The 21176-nt window shown below is 36.4% G+C and overlaps 1 protein-coding gene across 5 annotated transcripts in view; it reads right to left on the minus strand.

Annotated features, from left to right (window-relative positions):
* LOC129537730 (CD302 antigen) overlaps positions 1 to 21176 on the minus strand; it is a 126787-nt gene that overhangs the window by 32582 nt on the left and 73029 nt on the right. For 2 of the 5 annotated variants that reach the window (XM_055397453.2, XM_055397454.2), the window contains exons 26-35: positions 19968 to 20133; positions 18376 to 18543; positions 16996 to 17112; positions 14875 to 15069; positions 12280 to 12506; positions 10719 to 10887; positions 8371 to 8520; positions 5925 to 6047; positions 4548 to 4715; positions 195 to 2608 (exon numbers count right to left, since the gene is read on the minus strand). In XM_055397453.2, the coding sequence (XP_055253428.2) occupies positions 2430 to 2608; positions 4548 to 4715; positions 5925 to 6047; positions 8371 to 8520; positions 10719 to 10887; positions 12280 to 12506; positions 14875 to 15069; positions 16996 to 17112; positions 18376 to 18543; positions 19968 to 20133 (1662 nt within the window). In that variant the 3' untranslated portion in view covers positions 195 to 2429. Of the gene's footprint in view, positions 1 to 194; positions 2609 to 4547; positions 4716 to 5924; positions 6048 to 6932; positions 7278 to 8370; positions 8521 to 10718; positions 10888 to 12279; positions 12507 to 14874; positions 15070 to 16995; positions 17113 to 18375; positions 18544 to 19967; positions 20134 to 21176 lie in introns of those variants that run through there. The other 3 variants (XM_088829630.1, XM_055397455.2, XM_088829634.1) reach the window with 3 other exon arrangements.

The following is a 21176-nucleotide window of genomic DNA, read 5'->3' on the forward strand; positions in this document are numbered from 1 at the left end:
CTAGATATTTGAATTATTGACTTAGAAGTGTTTGATGAATGCCGTGGGGTGGGAGGCGGTGTGCAGGATCTCCTGAGAGAGGCAGAGTGAGAATCAAGTGTATTATAGGTGGGACCCCTGCTGACCCAGTAGTTAGAAGAAACATTAAGTCAGAGGAATCCAAAAAGGAGCCTAAAATCAAACACTCAGAGATGTACAAATGATTATATTTATTCTTTTAAAAGTGCACACAAGATCTTGATGCCTTGCTTTACAATAGTTGGACACTTTTTTTTCCTGTCATGCTATATGCATAACATAATAAAGCCTAATCTAGAGATGTGTTTTTCAAAACGGAAAACAAATACTTTTACAATAAGATCAACAAAGTAAAATGATTTTATTATGGCATCACTACTATATATACCTGCACTTTTAGCATCAAATTTGTTCAGTTCTTTGAAGAAAGTCTTAACAACTAAAATTGCACAGATAATAGAGTAAGAGAATTAGTTTAACAAATTCAGTACAAAATAGTCCAAAACAACCATACTACAGAGTGTTAAGACTACTAAAATTTTCTTAGAAAGTTATTTATAACATTATCATAATATAAACACTAAATTTTAAAATAAATCTGTGGATTTTCTACAAAAATAAAGTACAAATGTCAATATAAGTTAAACACGGAATAAAACATTCACAATATCCAGTAGAAGCTATTATTAAGACTATATTCTAGGTGGTAAAATTCAAAACAATAACCATAAAACCATGTTTCCTAAACCATTCACAATTTTAAATATTTTAGTAGTAATCACAAGATTTAGAGTTTCATTGTAAAATTCTTCATTTTTACAAATATACACAATTTTCACAGACCTCCTATCTCTATGTAAAAAGATAACAAAGAATAAAAACTTCTTAGTCAGAAGTTGCCATACTATGTTAAATATATAAACTGTGAAATTTTCAAAAAATCTCATCCTTAGTTGACTTCCTTTGAAAAGAAAACATATGTTTTATATAAAACAAAAAACACACTGCTATAAGATATCTAATCAATCTAAAAATATTTCTACACTTAAAAAAACATTAAGTACTAAATCTTCTTTAAAAGCCTTTGAAAAACTATGAACAAAATTATTGCATTTAAATAATTTTGGTATGAAATATCTTTGGAACAGTATAAGAAAATCTTGCCAAGAGGCATAATTTTGCTGTTTGTATGTCTCATTGTTCAATAATTTCCCCCAAATGCTACAAATGACTACTTTAAAACAATGTTGATATTATTTACAGTTTTGTTTTTATCTAGAGGTACTAATTTTGCATTTGGCTTAGATGTTCTTAAAATTAAATGTACATATGTGACCCAGTAATATGCCAATTTTACTTCCTAAGACATTTTGTTAAATGCCATTCATATCCTAGTTACCAACTACATTCTTACAGAGAATATGCGCATTAAACTCATTACCCTATGAACAATTTGGACTTTAGTTCCAACTTTGGTATCTTTTCATGCTATTAAGTAGTTATAAACATGGCATTTTGTGGGTAACTGTAGCCTCTTGATGAAAGTGAAAGAGGAGAGTGAAAAGGTTGGCTTGAAGCTCAACATTCAGAAAACAAAGATCATGGCATCCGGTCCCATCACTTCATGGGAAATAGATGGAAAAACAGTGGAAACAGTGTCAGACTTTATTTTTGGGGGCTCCAAAATCACTGAAGATGCTGATTGCAGCCATGAAATTAAAAGACGCTTACTCCTTGGAAGGAAAGTTATGACCAACCTTGATAATATATTAAAAAGCAGAGACATTACTTTGCCAACAAAGGTCCGTCTAGTCAAGGCTATGGCTTTTCCTGTTGTCATGTATGGATGTGAGAGTTGGACTGTGAAGAAAGCTGATCACCGAAGAATTGATGCTTTTGAACTGTGGTGCTGGAGAAGACTCTTGAGAGTCCCTTGTACCGCAAGGAGATCCAACCAGTCCATTCTAAGGGAGATCAATCCTGGGTGTTCACTGGAAGGACTGATGCTAAAGCTGAAACTGCAATACTTTGGCCACCTCATGCGACGAGTTGACTCACTGGAAAAGACTCTGATGCTGGGAAAGGTTGGGGGCGGGAGGAGAAGGGGACGACAGAGAATGAGATGGCTGGATGGCATCACCAACTCTGTGGACATGAGTTTGAGTGAACTCCGGGAGTTGGTGATGGACAGGGAGGCCTGGCGTGCTGTGATTCATGGAGTCGGGAAGAGTCGGACACGACTGAGCGACTGAACTGAACTGAACTGAACTGTAGATACCAGCATTATAATTAAACAAAAAGAGTACCTAAGACCTCAACATTGAAACAGAGTAAATACTGACATTGGGAAAATTTTAAATGGCTCATTTTTCCTAAACCATCAGTGCAAATTAGCAAACCTCTAGAAGAGTTTAGTCATGGAAAGAAGGAAGCATAATTTCATCTTCATTCCCTCCTTGTTGATACCGAACTGAAGAGAAGCCCAACCAGTGCCAGCGGTTCCTTCGGAAGAAGAGCCAGATCAGTCCGCAGGTTAGAGCTAAGATACTAAGCACGGCAAATGCGATACCTATTCCTCTGTAATCAGGACCTAGACCAGGGAAAGGTTTGACAGTGGAGGATAGAACAGAATAGTGATCGTCACTGATTTTATATATCAGGTTTGTGTCACGTATGTGACCACTGTACAAATTAGATACAGTAAGTGCTGATTGTCTCACAGTGTCAACACAGAATTCAAACTCATCATCAAACACTTCAGTGCTTTCTTATCCAATTTAACTGTTTTCATTCAAATCTTCTTCACTCCTATAGCAATTTTCTTCCAAAGAAATTAGAGTGGTACCATTATTCTCACATTCCCTTTCCATTGTCCTTTTGAGATCCTCATTCCCAGTATATTACCTTACTTTGACAGCAAATTGCTAAAGGTTGGTAAATGTCTGTGTTTGACTTACCTAGTGCCAAATAAAGTGTTATTTGCTTTAAAGGAAATTAACCCTTTAGGATGACCTCACTGAGTTCCTCACTATTCAATTTTAAGCACTGTGCCAGGCCCCTATCTACATGCTGACAAGATGGAGTCATTTTGTCCCATGGCTTTTCTATCATCTCTGTGCTGACTTTCCTTCTCTCTCATATGGCCAACTGCACACCAGACATTCCGTATGGATAACTCAGCTCCACACGGATGCTCACAATGCCAAACGGAACTCTTGGTTTATACCATTCTAACCCTACTTCTCCCTCACCCCAAATCTTCTACTCGCTCTCTATTCCACTAAGTTCAGAACCTGAACACTTGACTCAGGATTCCCAAGCCCCTCCTGTCTGACATCTGTCTCCTTCCAGTTCTTCCTTAAGCCCACATCAAGATGCTCTGTCTTCGGCTCTCTGCTCCAGCTGGTACTTCTGCCTGGTGTGACTCTTCCGCTGATCCCAAAGGCCTTAGCTGGCCTTTCAGATTTCAGCTTCCATATCTCCTGCTCTAAGAAGTCTTCCCTGATCACCCCTGATCTAGAGTAGTTAAACCCCTAGTCTCAATAAAGTTTATGTGTGTGCATGCACACGTGCCTGCTCAGTTGTGTCTAACTCTGTACGACCCCATGGACTGTAGTCCATCAGGCTTCTCTGTCCATGGGATTCTCCAGGCAAGAATACTGCAGTGGGTTGCCATTTCCTTCTTCAGGATTCTTGATCATTGCACCACAGAATTTATAACTATTTGATATTTTCCTCTCTTTTCTTTTAAAAATGGACCTGCTTGGTTACTCCTTATCTGTCTTCAATAGATTGTAAGCTCTGTGAGAAAAGGAATCTTACCTGTCTTGTTCATGGGTGCACCCCAGCACATAAAACAGATACTCTAAATATTTACTGAATCAATGCATAAATATATAGATACTGATTACCTAGAGTTAAGGTTTTATTTTTAACATTTGTACACCAAAATGGACATTTTATGCTAATCTTTAAAAATGTTAATGTGAAAATTTTAGAGCTTGTTAGGATTTTTGTGGTTAATTTATGTATCAATTATTATGAAACAGAAGTTCAAAGTACAATTTCCTATAGATACTTAGGATGTTGTAACTAATTAAATACAGTTTTGCACTATTGTTTATTATGAGTTTTATGGGAATGGAGAGAAAGGAAATGAAATAACTGCAGAATTAGATCTTTGAGCTTTTAATCTCTGAACTATAGAATAAAATACATTTTAACATTTTCCAAGAAATGACCTCCCTAAAACTCTGGCAGCTCCCATTTTTCTTAGGAAAGAATTATACAAAGTTTGGACAGTTTAGTACTTTCCTCTGGAAATCCTAGACATCTTGTGCATTTACTGTCACTTGTAATTTCTTTTTCTGAGGGAAAGAATCTTTATGACTTAATCAAGTTTGTTTGGATATACTCTAAGGACTAAGTACTCTGGGACAAAGTACAAAACTTTGCACACAATTGAACTCTACATTTATTGCCTGACCCATTCTTCAAAAAGGTTCCTTAAGGACAGGTTACATACTTACCCAAGGGAACTTTGCAGACAACTCTTCCGTAGCCACGTGAACATTCAACTTTTGTCCAAGTTTCATTTGAAGCTAACAAAATGCTACATTGTCCACTGCCACTCTTAATTTTATTTGTCCATTTGACAAATGTCACTTTTGATCCATCTAACCAATTCCAAGACTGATCTAAAGAAAGAAGTTTGTTTATTGTAACTAAAATACTAAAGTAAAAAGCACATGGTTCATACAATTTATTTATTTAGAACTGTGCTGTGCCACTATTTTTAAAATGAAATTTATTGAAAGTGAAAATATTAAAATCAGCCCATCAGTTGCACTTGACATATTTCAAGTGTTCAACAGCCACATATTGTTCGTGACCACTACATTGGACAGCACAGACATAGAAAAAATTTCACCTTTGTAGAAACTTCTATCAGACAGCACTTACATAGAGTATGGTGCTATAAATGAAGTACATAATGCCTGCACATTTATTATGTGATGGACAGATTTCTAAAGATCTGGATCCGTTGTCCCTTGCTTCCCCGCCGTGGCTTCCCCCCACTAAAAATCATTCACAATGTACTGGTGGGAGAGGAAGAGTCCTGCACGGTCCAAGAAGCCCTCCCCACCACGATTCCACTTCTTGTTCCCAGCTGATGGAGCGCCACCTTGTGGTGAGAGTATAACCACAACTTATACTTCCTTTAGATGGCCAACTTAGAATTCCTTCACTTTTTGACACATACTTAATATTTTGGAATTCACATTTATTTCAACTATTTAGAATTCAAATTTGCATAAAATGTGAAGCTAACTTTCTATTATTCTATCAAATGTGTACTCTTAATTCATTCTTTATGAATTCTAAGTGCATGGAAACAATTATTCCTTATTGAAATAAGGTAATACAAAAAAAATCACCATTAAGACTTAATTTCACTCTATGGTGAAAAAAAAAAAACGTAAAAATGTTTAAGAGGGAAGGGAACAACAAGAAGAGAACTTTCTGAATAATAGTTAAAAGCTACAAAAACACCAGGTGATAGACACTAGAATGCTATGGAAAGTAAGCAATGGGCTCCTGGTGGGATACACAAGGGACACAGATACTGGCATAGGAGAAAAAAAACCCTGTGGACCCAAGTATCTCAAGCCTCTAAAACAATTCCAGTTGATTTAACCTGATTTTCTATTTCATTATTTTCATCATTACTAATAAGTCATTCATTTATTCATTAGGAATTTATAAGCCTCTAAACCAGCAGATCTAGCTTATTAATCACCAAGAAGTGTCTGAGTTAGCCACCACTTGACATTCTTTAGTGAGGCTGACTTGGCATTCAGGACAAGTTAGAACTCTCTTCGCACACTCTACACACAGATATTTACCGGCAGAAAGTTGAGATAATCCAAGCCAAACTCTCATGGTAATGTTATTATTTTCCCTCATTAGTCTGCTCACAAATTTATTCTCATCTTCATCCTTTATGGTAACGATAGTTGCAGAATGGGCTGTTGAAGGAGAACAAACCCTAAGTCAATTAGCTTTACGCCAACTAGGGAAGATTGAGGGCAAGAGGAGAAGGGGACAACAGAGGACGAGAAAGTTGGATGGCATCACTGACTCAACGGACATGAATTTGAGCAAACTCTGGGAGACAGTGAAGGACAGGAGCCTGGTGTGCTTCAGTCCATGGGGTTGCAAAAGGTGGACATGACTTAAGTGATAGAACAACAATCAAGATTAAGATCGTGAAGATATTCAAACTTGACACAGAGTGTATAGCATTAATACACAAAAGTATAGTGTTAATAGCTTCCAAAAAGAAATATTTCTAGATCCAAACTTTGTGTATATACATATCTTATTTTCCCTCAAAATGTTTACATGGTAATATTTCTGGGCCTTGGAACTACTTAACCAGTGAGACCTTCCTGTATGAACAGCTAGTCATTAAGAAGTGGGGTATGTGATGGTAGAAATCTGTGTTCCCCTGTAGATTTTCAACACTCTCTCCTCAACAACCAGTTCTGTATAATAAGTTAACTTTAAATGTGCTTCTGTTAAAATAAAAATAAAAGCAAATAGATTTGAGATGTTGGAGAGCATTAGCCTTCCTTTTAACATTATTTTATACATAAGTATACATGGTCATCGGAGAAGGCAATGGCAAGCCACTCCAGTACTGTTGCCTAGAAAATCCCATGGATGGAGGAGCCTGGTAGGCTGCAGTCTGTGGGGTCGCTAAGGGTCGGACACGACTGAGCGACTTCACTTTCACTTTTCACTTTCACACATTGGAGAAGGAAATAGCAACCCACTCTAGTGTTCTTGCCTGAAGAATCCCAGGGACGGGGGAGCCTGGTGGGCTTCCGTCTATGGGGTCACACAGAGTTGGACACGACTGAAGTGACTTAGCAGCAGCAGCAGCATACATGGTCATGGAGAAGGCAATGGCACCCCACTCCAGTACTCTTGCCTGGAAAATCCCATGGGCGGAGGAGCCTGGTGGGCTGCAGTCCATGGGGTGGCTAAGAGTCGGACACCACTGAGCAACTTCACTTTCACTTTTCACTTTCACGCATTGGAGAGGGAGATGGCAGCCCACTCCAGTGTTCTTGCCTGGAGAATCCCAGGGATGGGGGAGCCTGGTAGGCTGCCGTCTATGGGGTCACACAGGGTTGGACAAGACTGCAGTGACTCAGCAGCAGCAGCAGCATACATGATCATGCCATTGTATACTGTCCAAAATACAGTATGGAACTGAATGAGTGAGTATTCCTCAAGTTTGATAGGCTGCCTTAAACCCACAGAAATAATAATACTATCACCAGCATCAGGCAAGGGACAGAAATAAAATAATACCTGGACTTGGAAACTAATCCAAAATGGAATCAAATAGTCTTCAATCCAAACAAGTTTCTCCATACTTGAACTAAAGCCTGTCTTTTGTGGTGTGAAGTATTAAAAGAAGGGCAAAGGAAAGCATTTTCTCCTCTATAGATCACCACTGTACAGGTACTTTACCTTTTATAACACTAATCTCACATAAAAGTTTCCATCATGTAGTTAAGCAGTAACAAGGAGATTTTTAAATCAGTAAAGTATCTCCACAAGGTAGCGAAATAAGTAAGATAAATGTCATCTGTCTAAACTGCCACCCAAGGATGCCGGTCTGTGAGACACTCCAGGTGGTCTCCCTAGAAGTTCCTTCACAGTTTGACTACTAAGATTCTCACGGGAGGGAGCCAATCATGGCTGCTCTTTCATTTTAGTTAAATCTGAAGATTAAAAGTCCTGTCCCCTATAGTGTTCAGAGACGTGGGCCACGGGTCTGTGTTGCAGAATGAACAATCCATGCTTCTTGGACTTTGCTACCCTGGTCAGGTTAAACTTACTTATTAATGACTAAGTAATGAAAAATCTACAATTTTGTATTTACTGCTTAATCAACTTTACAAAAAATCTGCTTCTTAATCCTTTCATCTGAGCATATCTAGCTATATTTAAAATGGTTTCATTTGTCAGTATTTTAACACAATAGTTTATTTAGCAATTTTTTATTCTACTTCTTCCCACTTCCTTTTATATACCATCTACTTATTCTTACATTGATCATGTTTTAGTGACTGTTCCAATATTCCATTGAATTCATATATCATAAAATACTTAACCATTTCTGTACCACTGGGCAATTAGGTTATAATGCTATTATAATTAATGAGTGCTTCACAAAGATTTTCAAAAATATAATATTTATTTTAAAAGGTTTCCTTAAGAAAAATTCTAACGACTAAATTATTGAGCAAAGAAAATCAACACATTTTAACTCACCAAGCTCTGAACAAAACCGTCTGGCTTCTGAGAAACTGTGCAATGCCTGGTCGGACGTGTAACAGTGGTCCCTGTACTGAATCCACTGTGACTTGTTCCCTTTTACTCCTGGACATCTTGATGAGTAAGTATAAGAGGACACCTCTTTAGCTGTAAAAATGTCAGACATAACTGTGAAAATGCACAGAAAAATATGACTGGCTTTTAAAATCTCACTGACACCATGGTTTCTGTAGGTAAGAGGCATTCAACTCAATATACACCAGAGAGGGCTAGAGCCCACACTCTGAGAATGCAATCTCATTAGCTTTTTGGAAAACCATTTTTAAAACTGAGAATGCAGAGGAAAGTACTTAACTCTCTAAGATGAACTTAGACTAAAGTAAAAACAACTGGAAAGACAGAATCGAGAAGAAAAGACAAGGCTGGGTAGGCCTGTAGCAAATTTGAATGATAATAATTAATAATAATAATAATTTTTTCTTTCTTTGGATTCCTTTTTGTATTGATCACAAAGACCTACTTTTACTTTGCCATAAAAAAATCATACCCACATTGAAAACTTGGAAACTTGCTTACAAAACACAACAGATCAGCACTGAAAAATCTGTCTCAAGCCAAAAAAAAAAAAAAAATGAAAAGCAGGTGTGGCTTCTCAGCTCTGAACAATTCCCCTGGTTTCCATGCAAACTGTTTAATTTTCAGTCATTCTGTACAACACAAGAAGCCTGGGTAATGTAGCCTATCCCCCTTAACACCATTGTTAATTCCAACAGAAGAGAGTATGAGAATCGGAAAGTAAATCGCCAGCGTCCTGTTGCCCGGGTACAGATGACCTGAATCAAGTCTCTGACCTGGTATGGCCAGTAGCTGCAACCCACGCCATTGCTCTCTCCGCATTACACATGGTCTGCATGTCCTCCAGGCACTGAAGGCTTTCCTGCGTTTGTTCCTCGTTGCAGTTTGGTAGGATTCTTTTCATTTATGATCCCTGTGATTCCAGAGGAATGGCTACTGCCCTTTTCCTCTCGACTGGGAGACTTCAGGATGGTTCTCCATTCCTCCCTCTGTTTCTCTATCCTGTTTCTCCACTCGGGCTCAGTCTTTTTTGAAATCTAGTTATTTGATTGGCTTCTGCCTCCATACTTTTCACTAATCCCACTAGTTTGGGCTCTAAGTCTTCCTTCAGTTTGAAAATTGATTACTTCTGGGTAAGTTTCCTAGCTGCAGATGACCAAAAGTCATCTAAAAATTAACCTGCGAAGTCTGTAAGACTTGTGACAATTCTTTGTTAAGGCTGTGGTGGAAGAAGATGCTACTAACACGTGCTTGATTCTATCACACTGTGAAAATAGTATCTCTGACAAAAAATACACTGCTGACTACTCTATCACTGCACAGGCAATGGTGTGTGTTGTTTCTTTAGATTCAAAACATGCTGAACACTGGCTACCAATGCATGGCTAGGACTAGAGGACTTTTATGAATGAGTTGGCTTTAAAAACAATTCTTCATACACTGGGAACATATGGAAATGCCTTATCTTCAAAGTCTATTTGTTTCTAGTCCAAGCTGCAAATGGCCTTTCTTAGATGGCATATATTTTCTTTTCTTACTGTTCTTTAGGGAGTTTTGCTTCCAACTCTCACTTTTTAATTTTTTTTCCTGCAAGGGCCAGCCTTGTGGTAAGTTTGTTTTATTCCTGTCAAGAAGATTCCATTTTGTTTGAAAGGGGATAAAATATACATTATGTAAAATTTACCATTGTAACTATTTTTCACTGTACAGTGCAATGGCATGAAGTACATTCACATTATTAAGCAATCCAACTGCAAACTGTTTCATCTTACAAAACTGAAACTCTGCTCCAGTTAAATAATACCTCATTCTTTCTTCCCTGCAGCAATCACCATTCTACTTTCTATAGTAGAAACATTTGGAAAATGTTTACTTACACAAAACATTTCTTTACTACAGAGATTCTTTTCCATAAAAGCTTTCAAAGCCATTAATAAATCACCTACGATTTTTCTCAAATCTATATGCTGTGGAATCCTTTTTTAAAAAGGAGAATCTCACTCTGAAAAACACTGCTAAGTGAAATTAAAATTCACAAATTCTAGAGTAAAACTCACTGAGTAACAGAACAATTGAAAGTCTTTGAGAACAAATTCCTTGAATGGGCATATCATATTTGTTTCTCTTCACAAAGTATCAAAATTATTTTGCTAGGATTTATGAATAAACCTTATTTAATATCTATAAAAATTATTTTGGATACTTAATCAGGTACATAAAACAAATGTCATGTTTTAGTAAATATACAGCTCTTTGAAATCAAGTCTTACATTCTGTAGGTTTATAACAAATAGCACCATCCTTAACAGAATTGCAGTTTTCATGCTTCCAAATTCCTTTTGGATCCAAGACAACACAATTTCCAGCAGATTTTTTATCTTTCCATGGAATATAGTCAAAGGCACTGCCATCAGACCATTCAAAACTTGATTCACTTCCCTGTATTAAGAATAATAGTGATAATCTGAATTCATATGCATGACTTCAAAAGAACATTGAGATGAACATGCATATTTTAAGAAATATAGGAATGCATTGTTAATTATTTGCTTATAAGTACTATAGATCTGAACATATTCATAAAACCAGGGATTTACTTTTGATGCAGTGATTTGAGACATTTGCTCTGGCATACAATTTAAATAGGACTTTGGAGATAGAGTTACTACACACTATCTCTAGATTTCTTTTTTTAAGGATGAGTCTATATAACACTAGAACTTATAGGACATGGAAATGGCTTCCACTTGTCACAATTACAGGTTTACAATCCCAATCTTCATATTACTGTAAATAATGTTTTTTATGTTTTACAGCTTTGTGGTTTGTGTCCCTGGCTTGATTTTTTTCATATTACAGAAGTTATCAAGCAGCAAGGGGCTGGAAGAGAAAAACAGTTCCCAAGAAATTCATATAGGAAGATTACTTTTGATTTGTCCTTGATTCTTTAATCCTAATTTGCCATCCTTTTACTTTTCCCACTTTATTTAGATTAGGCCTCCATTCTAATCTCAACAGACTCTTGTTTTGTATACTAGATATCATTATCAGTACATATATATACATACTATTTAATAGGATTCAAATAGTGGCACAGAAGGCATGTTTACCAGCAGAAGATTACTTTCGAATAGTGTTAATTTCTAGGGGGAAGTGGGGAGAAAATATACATCTATATTTTAGATGTAGTTAAGAATTTTACTTGGCATCTTATATAATTTTTTTTTAACTTTTATTTTGTATTGGGGTATAGTCAACTAACAATGTTATGATAGTTTCAGGTGAACAATGAAGGGACTCAGCCATACATATACATGTATCCATTCTCACCCCAATACAAATTTTGTGCTAATAATCCTCTATTAAGGAAAATATCATCACCCCAATTTGACAGATGAGGAAATAAGCTTGCAAAGGTATAATAACCTGCTTGGTATAATAACATGTTGGTTATCCAACATGTAGATAGAAGACCTGCCACTCATATTGCAACTCAGATTTTTCTGATCCCAAGCCATTCCCTTTTCACCAGCTCTCCAACTGGTCTATCCCAAATAGGTTACAGTGATGTTGCTGAGGTATAAATCTACTGAGTCCTTAGGATGGCTTGGCAGTGTCGAGGGCAGCTGTGGTCCTGGCCAGTTGCCCTAGTGTGCTCTACAAATACAATTTTCTATCTGTTCTACATTGTGAACAGACAGAAAGCACTATGGTATGCAAACGCAATCCCAGGACTTAATCTGATGTTATTCTTTGAGTTAATATTTTATGCTCAAATTTCCAACCCTCTAACATACTTGGATAGTTTCTGGAAAACAAAACAAGACTTACATCATGACTTGAGAGCCCAACCCATAGTGGAAATCCGTCACGCTTTACGATTTCTTCCAGAAAAAGCTGGCCATTTTGGTCATGAACACTTGCCAAATGACCTCCACTTTGAGAGCATGCATTTAATGCTTCGTACCATGTCACCTTTTTTTGAATAACATTATAAATACCATCTTCATATGGAATAAACTGTGGCAGAGTAGTATTATATTCTTCCTTGTAGTCAACTATAATATTTAAATTAAAAGTGTTAGTGATTAAATTTAAATTATTTAAAGTACATAATTTGGGTAATATTGGACACACAACCATTTCAAAAGTTAAATAAGACTGGACTATAAGAAGGTCAAATGCATACTTTCTTTTTCTTATTGCCACAGCTTATTTAATAGGCTCCTAACTATTACAATTGTCTGTGTGATTAAAAAAAGGCATAAACACTGTCTTTCATTTAAGGAGCTCACATTTTAGTTGGGCACAGAAAACACCACCACCTAAAATGAGGGCAAAACCACTAGAATACTTGTGACTGACTAGAAAAGGAAAGATTCATCTGAAATAAGACAGTCAGAAAACCTGCTTAATAAATTAGGTCTCCAGGTTTTGGTTAGCTGAAATTAGTTCTAAAAAGAAATACGGTAACACGTCAACTGAAAACAATCAAACAACTACAGTAATAACAAGACCACAATTATGAGGGTATTTCAAAGGGACATAGAAGCCATGTTAAAGAGCTCCAGCAGCCAAATCTGGAAAAATTCAAAGAAAAATATTAAAATAATATAGTCTATTATAGCCTAAAGTATAAAAAAATAACCATGAGCCCAAACTGATATAAATAAATGCCTAAATAAATTTTTAGATGGAAGAGAAGAGACAACTCTCCTATGTAGAACTCCAAGTTATTTATATAGATACTCCCCCCTGCAGGGAGGTAGAAAATAACTCTCCATTCCCTAAGTGAGGACTGAGTATGGTAACTTCCTTACAAAGAGTACACTATGGGAGGTGGGAAGAAGAGCAACTCTGTAGTGGAGGAAGCTAACAAACATTACCTTGACCCAGGTGATCGAGGTCAAAATCCATAGTGACAAGTAATGTTATGTTGACAGCATATATCCTTCATAGGATGTGATGAGAATGACATTTTACCTCTTTGGCTTTTTCCCTAAACCCCAAACCCATAACTCCAGTTTAACCATAAGAAAAAGATCAGCCAACCCAAACTGAGGGACATTCTATAAATCACATGACCAGTGCTTCTCAAAATTGTCAAGAAAAGTAAGAAAATCTGAAAAACTATCATAGCCAAGAAGAACCTAAGCAAACATGATGACTAAATGTAATGTAGTATACTGGATGGATTCCTGAACACAAAAATAACATGAAGTAAAAGCTAAGGAGATCGGAACAATATATGTACTTTAGGAAATAATAATCGACCAATATTGGTTTATTTGTTGTAACAAGTGTCTCATACTTAAGACAGATGTCAACAACAGGGGAAACTGGTTACGGTGTATATGGGAACTCTCTGTACTATCTTTGAAACTTTTCTGTAAATCTAAAACTATTCTAAAATGAAAGTTTTATTCTGAGATGCTGCCTCCTGGGCTACGGTCCTCATTTTGCCCCAAATAAAACTTAACTCACAACTCTCAAATAAATAAATAAATAAACGAATAAAAAAAAAAAGAAGAAAGAAGGTAGAAGACATCATGGCAGGAAAATAACCCATAAATAAAGGTACAAGTGAGAAAGGGTATACACTGTACATGGACATTTAACAGATCAGCCTGACAGGAAAAGATCTTTACTGAACCAAAAATGGTGGGAAAAAATGGAGACTGGGAGAAAGCCTAGAAATTTAGAAGAGACACTAGTTTCTAAAAAGTCTCAAAGGCTTACAGGAACTCAGAATAACTGATAGTAGGGAATTCCTGGAGATTGTTGATAGAAATGGTGTATCTGAAAGTTATTCTCCAAGAGTATGAAGGGAAAAGGTGGGCCCAGATGTGACTGTGATGGGCTCTGTGTTAGCAGAGGGCTTACAGCAGAATGGCCATAATAACAGTTTTTAAGCTGTAAAAAATTTAAACCTGATATGCATTAAAAATAGACTTATTTAAGGAATTAGGCAAAGTTGAGAAACATTCATTTTTTAGCCTAGACTGTCAAAACTACCCACGCACACTTACTTATGCATAGATATTTTATCCATCCTTCAAGGCCCAACCAAGTTTTTCCTCCTCTCCTCAATGCATTCTTAGTTTTCATTATATCTGTTTTCACTGGTATATTTTGATTTCTCAACAAATGCAAGCCTGTACATACTAAATAACCTAAGACTAACCTACATAAAACAACGATAAACATTTAATACTGTTTTCCCCACTGCATTCATTTTACTCCTTGAGATCAAGACCATGACAACAGGGAGTGTGTCTTCTTTTCTCTAAAACCTCCACAGTGCTTCTCATGATACTGAATACAGGGGAGCTACTCAAAAAATTCAATTGCATAATGCCCACTAGTGGAGCGAATGGCTTTACATTCTCTTTCGCTGGAGTAGAAACTCTGCCTTAGCATACTTACCCATTTCAATTTTGCAGGCCATAATGCTGTGCTGGTGAAAGTACAGTAAGTCTTCAACAACATTAAAGGTTTGAATATCCCAGAAGCCATCAGTACTCAAGCCAGCAATAAACTTGCCATTTTTTATAGCTGGTCTTCCTGATCTCCAGTGTGTATATGACAGTGTGGTCTTATCAGACCACATAAGAGAATTATCTAGAAAAGAAACATTTTTTTTCTGTGCTTAGAGATTAAATTAAGCCTTGAATTATAGTTACAAGGTTAATATCTCAAACTCAAGTAATTTTCTTTTTTCCCAACATTCTAAAGGTTGTATACTTATGTGTGCTTCTCTAAAATAGCTTCCAATGTTAACAGTAAACAATGCTTATTTTTAACATAGAAAGTACAAATTATAAATATGAAAGCTAAAATTTACTTACAATTCTATCATCCCAATATAATTTAACATTTTGTTGTTACTTCCGCCAATATTCATTTTTTCTACATATATGCTTGCTGCTACTGCTGCTAAGTCGCTTCAGTCGTGTCCGGCTCTGTGACCCCATAGACATTAGCCCAACAGGCTCCCCCGTCCCTGGGATTTTCCAGGCAAGAACATATGCTTAATTGTGATGAAAATTAACATAACTATTTAAAACAGTAACATGTTATAAAACTAGTGGTAGAAAACTGGACTTAAATTATGCACAATTTACATCAACTGATTTTTTTCAGTTGTGGGGAGGTGAGTGGGGGCTACTCTCTAATTGCTATGCATGGACTTCTCATTGCAATGGCTTCTCTGGCTCTAGGCACATGGGCTCAGTAGCTTTGGCACACGGGCCACGCTGCTCCATGGCATGTGGGATCTTCCTGGACCAGGGATCAAACCCATGTCTCCTCCATTGGCAGGTAGATTCTCAATCCCTGGACCACCAGGGAAGGCCTTGCTTGTTTCTGATAATATAACTAAGAAAGTAGAGCAGAGGGTGCAATTGAAATCTCTAACTATACCCTGGGTCTAGTTTCTGCTGCTCCACATAGGATCACTGTTTCCTCAGTCACTTTCAGGTAAAGCTAGAATTCTTGCCTGGAGAATCCCGTGGACAGAGGAGCCTGGAGGGCTATAGTCCATGGGGTCGCAAATAGTTGGACTGACGACTAACACTTTCACTTTTTTTCAGTGGGAAGCTTCTACCTAGTTCCTCTCCATTTTTTCCCATCCCCAAATCTGAGTATTCAAGCATCATTAGACAAAAGACTTGGGCAACTAAATCCTATCATGATGAACTTATCTTCAGCTGGCAACCCAAGTCTTAGTCATTGTTTGATAGCTTAATTTTTGTTAACTCATCTGCAAGAAAATCTTGAGTAATTTTTAGAAAGAGACAGGTTAGATAGCAAAGAGTAGATTATTTTTAAAACGGCCAGATTTGAGTAATTTAGCTTCTTTGTCTGCCCTGCCTCTAGCTATCACTGTCCTGTGCCTCTCATTCAGCCCCCTCTTTGGGTAAATGTATGTTTTTGAGGCTTTATGCCCAGAGAGTCATTTTTTTTCTAATTTCAAAACTTTATGATTTTTATAACACCTCTTAATGAGTATCTTTCTAAATTGGTCTTACTTCTCCTATTATTAGAGTCTGTGTTTTTTAAAAAGTTTCATAGAAATTATATCTTGGGTTTGTGGCATTTACAATCTCAAATATTCTAGTCCATTGACAGACTATGTGTCTCCTTTTTCTAATGTATACCCCAAGCCAATGATATAAACCCAAAAAATGCAACATTAGAAGTGTATTTCTATTCTCACTCAGGTCATATACCTAGAGACATAAAGTATTAGACATTTATGTGGGAGTGCAGTCATTTTTAGTTAGCCTTGTACTGCTAGGAAGGAAAGTGGAAAAAGGAAATCATTTTCCACCATTAAACTCTAAGCTTGGCAGTAAAGGTATTTTAGTGGCAGAGCAGAGACACAAAACCTGTCTTGGTATCTATGTAAGATATGCTAAGTACATAATTATAATTTTGTATGTTGATAAACAAATACTTTGAAAACTATACTTTCACAGTGTGATAAACAAGTAGTTCATAATAAACTATGAATATAGGGAAAAAAACAGTAGATTTGCAACTTACTTTCATAAGTTATACCTAACATGACCCATGAAGCCATGTAATTGTAATGTAGAAGCTGCTCAAGAACAAATCTGTTCTCTTTTTCATCTCGAATACTCAGAATATGTGATTTTGGATCTGTTAAATAAAACAATAGCCAATAATTTAAATAATTATTTAGATCACTTTGTTTGATAGATTTAGCAGTTTTTACTTCCCAGTTTCAGTTCAGTTCAGTTCAGTCGCTCAGTCGTGTCTGACTCTTTGCGTTTAATACACTTCAAAACAAACAACAGTAGAAAATAAGTAAGAGATATAAATTAAAACCATCTATACTACAATGAATAGGTTGAGAAGTTTTCAAACATTTTGATCTTAAATTTGGTCTCAGAGAATAGTGGAAAACTAGAAGTTGAGTAGTGAATTTGAAACACTGATTTGCTTTTCCTCACAAGGCTTATTTTGAGTTGGTATAAATCCACATATATTAATGATACAATGTCAAAGACTATAACAAATAAAACCTCTTGAATGGGCTAAAAGTCAAAAAAAATCTTCCTTTTCCTTAGAGATCACTGTTTTACAGGAAGGTTTTAAAAGTTTAATATAAAACATAGTGTGTTCCTCAGCGATTCCTCAGAAAAGAGTTACGTTGAAAAGAGCTTTACAAACATTGGTTAACCAAAGTTAAACTACTTCATTCATGCCAGTATTTCTCAAAGTACATGCTAATGTATATTTGATAATGTTTTAACAGGAAACAAAGATGTGTGGCATTTCTCATCCTTGTTCTTTTACTAAGAATCATTTTTTTTTTTTTTTAATGGAACACCTCTTAAAAGTAGTGTTCCACAGAGCACACTTTGGGGAATAATGGTTTGATATCTTCCGTAGGAATTTTCTACAAAGTTGATGGGTCCACTGTTAAAAAGTCACAGATCCGCAGTGGATCTCACAGGAAATATCTGGATAACCTTGAGAGCCAAAAGTATGAAATATGTATTTCTTTTAAGCAGAGTTGCTTCTTTACAGCTTATCTAAGCTTTCAACCACTCAAACTGACCTATCTTCTCTTTGCCTGCAGCCTAAATTGATTTAACATCCAATTCTCTAGTCTCAGTGTCACTTCTTTTCCCTTGTAAGTAGAATCCACTTCGTTTATACACGTAAAGACAGACTAGTTCTCTAATGGATAGGTTAAAAATGAAGGAATTCCTATACTTTCCATTTTCACTAAACACAAATTTTAAGACTTTGTCATTGACAATGCAGAAATAAGGAGATGGATATTTTTGAGTTCTAGTTACTACTGCTAATTAGAAATATTTAAAATACACTCAGGTGAGATTCGTTTGTTTTACGAGCATAATGTAACATATAATGGCTGTATAACATACTTACTCAGTGTCTGGCATTTAGAATGAACTTCATCTTGTGTTGTTACTCTGTATCTATTTTCTGTTATCAAGAAATTGTAGCAAGAGTTCTGAAATGGTATCCATGGAGTACTTAGAACAGGAGATGGACAGTGAACACTGTTAACTGGTTTGACCTCTTTCTTAGTCTCATCTAGAAAAAGAATTAATAGTAAGAATTCTAATTGCATATATAAATATTAAATGGTGTTCATAGTGATTAGACCTGATTTGTAGGAAATATTCAGGAAGCCAAGAAATAATAACTTAGTGATGCTTGTTCTATTTATGCTTGAATAAAACGTGACCTCTTAACTGGCTTTCTGTAGGAAGGAAATTATTTAATACAACTTTCTTTCCCCTGATGTGGAATGAGTAGAATAATATGGATAATGAAGTGTTATTAGGTCAAATGCAGTTTGTCTTCCTGCATTGCCAGACTTCAAATACAAGGATTCACTTCAGAGAAACTATACAAACATAATAATAGGTACCTACATATAACTTTGGGAATTCACCTTCAGTTTTCTGGTTACTGACATCTTCTCTAATTTTAAAGAAATATTTATGAAATATGTGATTTCCTAAACAAGTTATTGCTCTAACCAAAGAAAATAGAAATAATTTAAAATCTGACACCTAGAAAATCTGAATTCAGCTTTTTTTTTTTTAATGAAAAGGTTATACATTTAAAAAGATGTAAATAGAGACATGCTCTACTCAAAGTCAATCAAACTGATTCAATATGTGGTAGAAACCATTCAGCACAGTATTTCTCCCAGCTCACAGCAACTCCCTTTGTGAAGCAGTCTTTTTTTCTAACCACAAACCCACAAATGTGGGCCCCTGAAAAGTTGTAAAACCACTTTCCTCTGACTGGGCTAGAGACTGCATCTCTGACTCAGCTGAGTCTATCAGCTTCTCTCTACAGATATGAAAAATGGGATTCAGAGACAGTCAATTCATCTCCAGTTATGGCTAAAATTGAAAGCTGCAGAGCTGCCATGTTTCACTATGTGCTGAGAAGCAGAAAGTATATAAAGATAAGAGTGCAGATTCACAGAGAGAAACAGAGCAGAGAGGTGGGAGACCTCTGGCTTACAGACTCATTTTCCTCAGATGGTGCAGCTCTATCCCCGTTTCTGAGGAACTAAATTTCTCTGAACTGAGCTCATTCCTGTTACTTGCAACCAAATAAATCTTAGCAGTGACTCATAAAACAAATGTGAAATATTGAAAAGAACTGCAAAAGAATGCCCATAGATGTAAGTTTTCCATAAGAACATAAACAAAAAGGTACACAAAATGAGGCTAACAAGGACTTAAAACTCAAAGGTCAATTATTATCATCTGTTGATAGAAATAAAGATAAAATACATCTAAAATAACAAGTTAATGACAAAATATTTAACGCATAATAATACTTGATTACAAATTTCACAATAAATTTTGTTGTAAAAAGGACAAGATTATAATTGCTTTATACTTTTAAAACAAGATTTCAAATCCATTTCCCCCGAATTCCATTCCTCATAAGACTGATAACAATTAGAGTTAAAATACTTGAAATTAGCATACTTCCTGAATAATAGCAGATAGCGCCTGGTTGATTATTATCACAATCTGATGTTTTCCAGAATCCATCAGTGTCTAATACTACACAGTCTTCAAGCTGTTCATTATTTTCAGGCCAGCGACTAAATTGAAGATGTTTCCCATCTGACCAACCAAAATTGAGTTCATCCTGGAAGGAAGAGAAATATATTTTAAGTGGCAATCCTTCATCTTATCCCTATTGTTTGATTTTGACCCTTGTGGTCGATATAAGGGCTTCCCTGGTGGCTCAGACAGCAAAGAATCCGCAATGCAGGACTCCTGGGTTTGATCCCCGGGTAGGGAATATCCCCTGGAGAAGAGAATTGCTACCCACTCCAGTATTCTTGCCTGGAGAATTCCATAGACAGAGGAACCTAATGGGCCACAGTCCACAGGGTCACAAAGAGTTGGACACGACTGAGCGTGACTTTTAATTTTACCTTATATTTAGTACATATTTACAAAGCACTTACTACATATCAGGCATTGTTTTAAGTACTTCGCAAATATTATATAATCCTCATAACAACCATATGAGGCACCAGGTACTATCATATATCCATTTTATAGATGAGAAAACTGAAGTCATGCACCATCAGAGTGTAAAACCACAGTGAGCTGGGATTCAAATCCAGGCCATTAGACCCTGGAGTCCATGGTCTAAACCATTATGCTTTGCTGCCTCACACATAATTAGAACCACTGGTTGTTGGAAATCAGAAAGCTGAAATGGAGAGAGGGGCACCGTGAGCACTGATTAACTTAGAGATAATATGTCGCAGTGGAAAGAACATGGGTTAGGAGCTAAGCGTACTAGTTTTGAATTCTGGTTCAGTCATTTCTCAGCTTTTGATTGCGATACGACCTTGCCACATTTCCATCCTCTCTTCTATTAAATGGATGTGACACTTAATCTCATGGGTTAGAATCAGTGGGGTAACTTGTAAGACACATAAATCAGTGTCTAGCTGGTACACAATAAGAGCTACATGGGTGTTAGCTCCCTTTTAAACTCTCAGGCCCTGTGGATCTCATACCACTCTTTTCACACTTGTCTTTGAAGAGAAACTTCCTTATTCACTACATTCTATTGTGTGCTAGAAATCTGTGAACATCTATCTTTACATCCTGACAAAAGCATGACCACCTGTCTTGAGAGAGGCTTTCAAGGTAGCTACAGATGTCCAGGTG

The sequence above is a fragment of the Moschus berezovskii genome, chromosome 2, assembly GCF_049115385.1.
Source record: "Moschus berezovskii isolate FMDL1 chromosome 2, NW_MosBer_1.0, whole genome shotgun sequence".
In the NCBI taxonomy this organism is placed as follows: Eukaryota; Metazoa; Chordata; class Mammalia; order Artiodactyla; family Moschidae; genus Moschus; species Moschus berezovskii.